This window comes from Parus major, unplaced genomic scaffold (assembly GCF_001522545.3).
Source record: "Parus major isolate Abel unplaced genomic scaffold, Parus_major1.1 Scaffold447, whole genome shotgun sequence".
NCBI classification, from domain to species: domain Eukaryota; kingdom Metazoa; phylum Chordata; class Aves; order Passeriformes; family Paridae; genus Parus; species Parus major.
In genome coordinates, this window is record NW_015379351.1 from 29,125 (window position 1) to 30,490 (window position 1,366).

Below are 1,366 nucleotides of genomic sequence, written 5' to 3' on the forward strand. Positions count from 1 at the left end.
CCCCTAATTAACGACCCACCAAGAATAATGATGACCAACCCAATTAGCCCCTAATTAACCACCCACCAAGGATGACGACGTCCAATCAAGGATGATGATGACCAACCCAATCAACCCCTAATTAACCCCTAATTAACCACCAACCCAACACGATGGTGACGGTCTTGACCAGCGCCATGACGGTGTCGCGGTGCCGCGGGTGCGCGCCCGTGTTACCCCCTAATTAACCATTAATTAACCACCAACCCGCTTAATTAGCTTCTAATTAACCACCCACCAAGGATGGTCATAACCAACCCACCAAGGATGATGATGACCAACCCAATTAACCCCTAATTAATCACCCATCCAGGATGATGATGAACAACCCAATTAACCCTTAATTAACCACCCACCAAGGATGATGATGACCAACCCACCAAAGATGATGATGTCCAACCAAGGATGATGATGACCAACCCAATTAACACCTAATTAATGACCCACCAAGGATGATGGTGACCAACCAAGAATGATGATGACCAACCCAATTAACCCCTAATTAATGACCCACCAAGGATGACAATGACTAACCAAGAATGACCATGACCAACCCAATTAACCCCTAATTAACCACCCACCCAGCACGATGGTGACGGTCTTGACCAGCGCCATGACGGTGTCGCGGTGCCGCGGGTGCGCGCCCGTGTGCCGCGCCATGCGCGCCATCCTCCTGCGCACGTAGACGAAGATGTGCCCGTAGACCACCACCATCACCAGGAACACGGCCAGGTTGGACACGGCCCAGAAGGTCAGGTAGCTCCGGCTGTAGAGCGGCGCCATCCTGGAACAACTCTCCAAGGAACACAGGCAGTGCCAACCGTAGGACGGGATCAACCCCAACAACAACGCCGCCGCCCAGATGGAGAAGATCAACCCCACCACGCGCTGCGCCGACATCTCGCTGTGGAGCTGCATGGTCAACACCGTCCGGTGCCGCTCCACCGCGATGGCCAACAGGTTGACCACCGAGGCCGTCAGGCTGGTGTCCAGCAGGCTCTGCCGGATGAACCAAGTCTTGAGGGACAGCTGGGCGGTTCTGGGCCCGGTGTGGAACATGAGGAACATGTAGGCCACGCCGGCGAAGAGGTCGGCGGCGGCCAGGTTGGCCAGCAGGTAGTAGATGGGGTAGTGGAAGCGGCGGTTGGTGGCCACGGCGGCGATGACCAGCAGGTTGGTCAGCAGGACCACGGCGCTGACCGCCAGGCCCAGGGCCACCACCAGGATGTCCTTGGGGCGCCAGTGGGGGCTGAGCTCCTTGCGGCTGTTGTTGTAGAAGAAGCCGAGGGTCTCGTTGTAGAAGCAGTGCTTCATGGCGGGGGGCCTG

General features: G+C 56.7%; 2 protein-coding genes across 2 annotated transcripts in view; both read right to left on the bottom strand.

Annotated features, from left to right (window-relative positions):
* The window catches only part of LOC107199129 (pre-B-cell leukemia transcription factor 3-like), a 14,916-nt gene extending 14,738 nt beyond the window's left edge, over positions 1-178 (bottom strand). The window contains exon 1 of the mRNA XM_015616465.1: positions 145-178. Within this exon, the coding sequence (XP_015471951.1) occupies positions 145-178 (34 nt within the window). The remainder of the gene's footprint in view (positions 1-144) is intronic.
* LPAR2 (lysophosphatidic acid receptor 2) overlaps positions 1-1,360 on the bottom strand; it is a 3,854-nt gene extending 2,494 nt beyond the window's left edge. Inside the window, exon 1 of the mRNA XM_015616468.3 lies at positions 594-1,360. Within this exon, the coding sequence (XP_015471954.1) occupies positions 598-1,353 (756 nt within the window). The 5' untranslated portion in view covers positions 1,354-1,360 and the 3' untranslated portion in view covers positions 594-597. The remainder of the gene's footprint in view (positions 1-593) is intronic.
* Between the last annotated feature and the right edge of the window lie 6 nt (positions 1,361-1,366).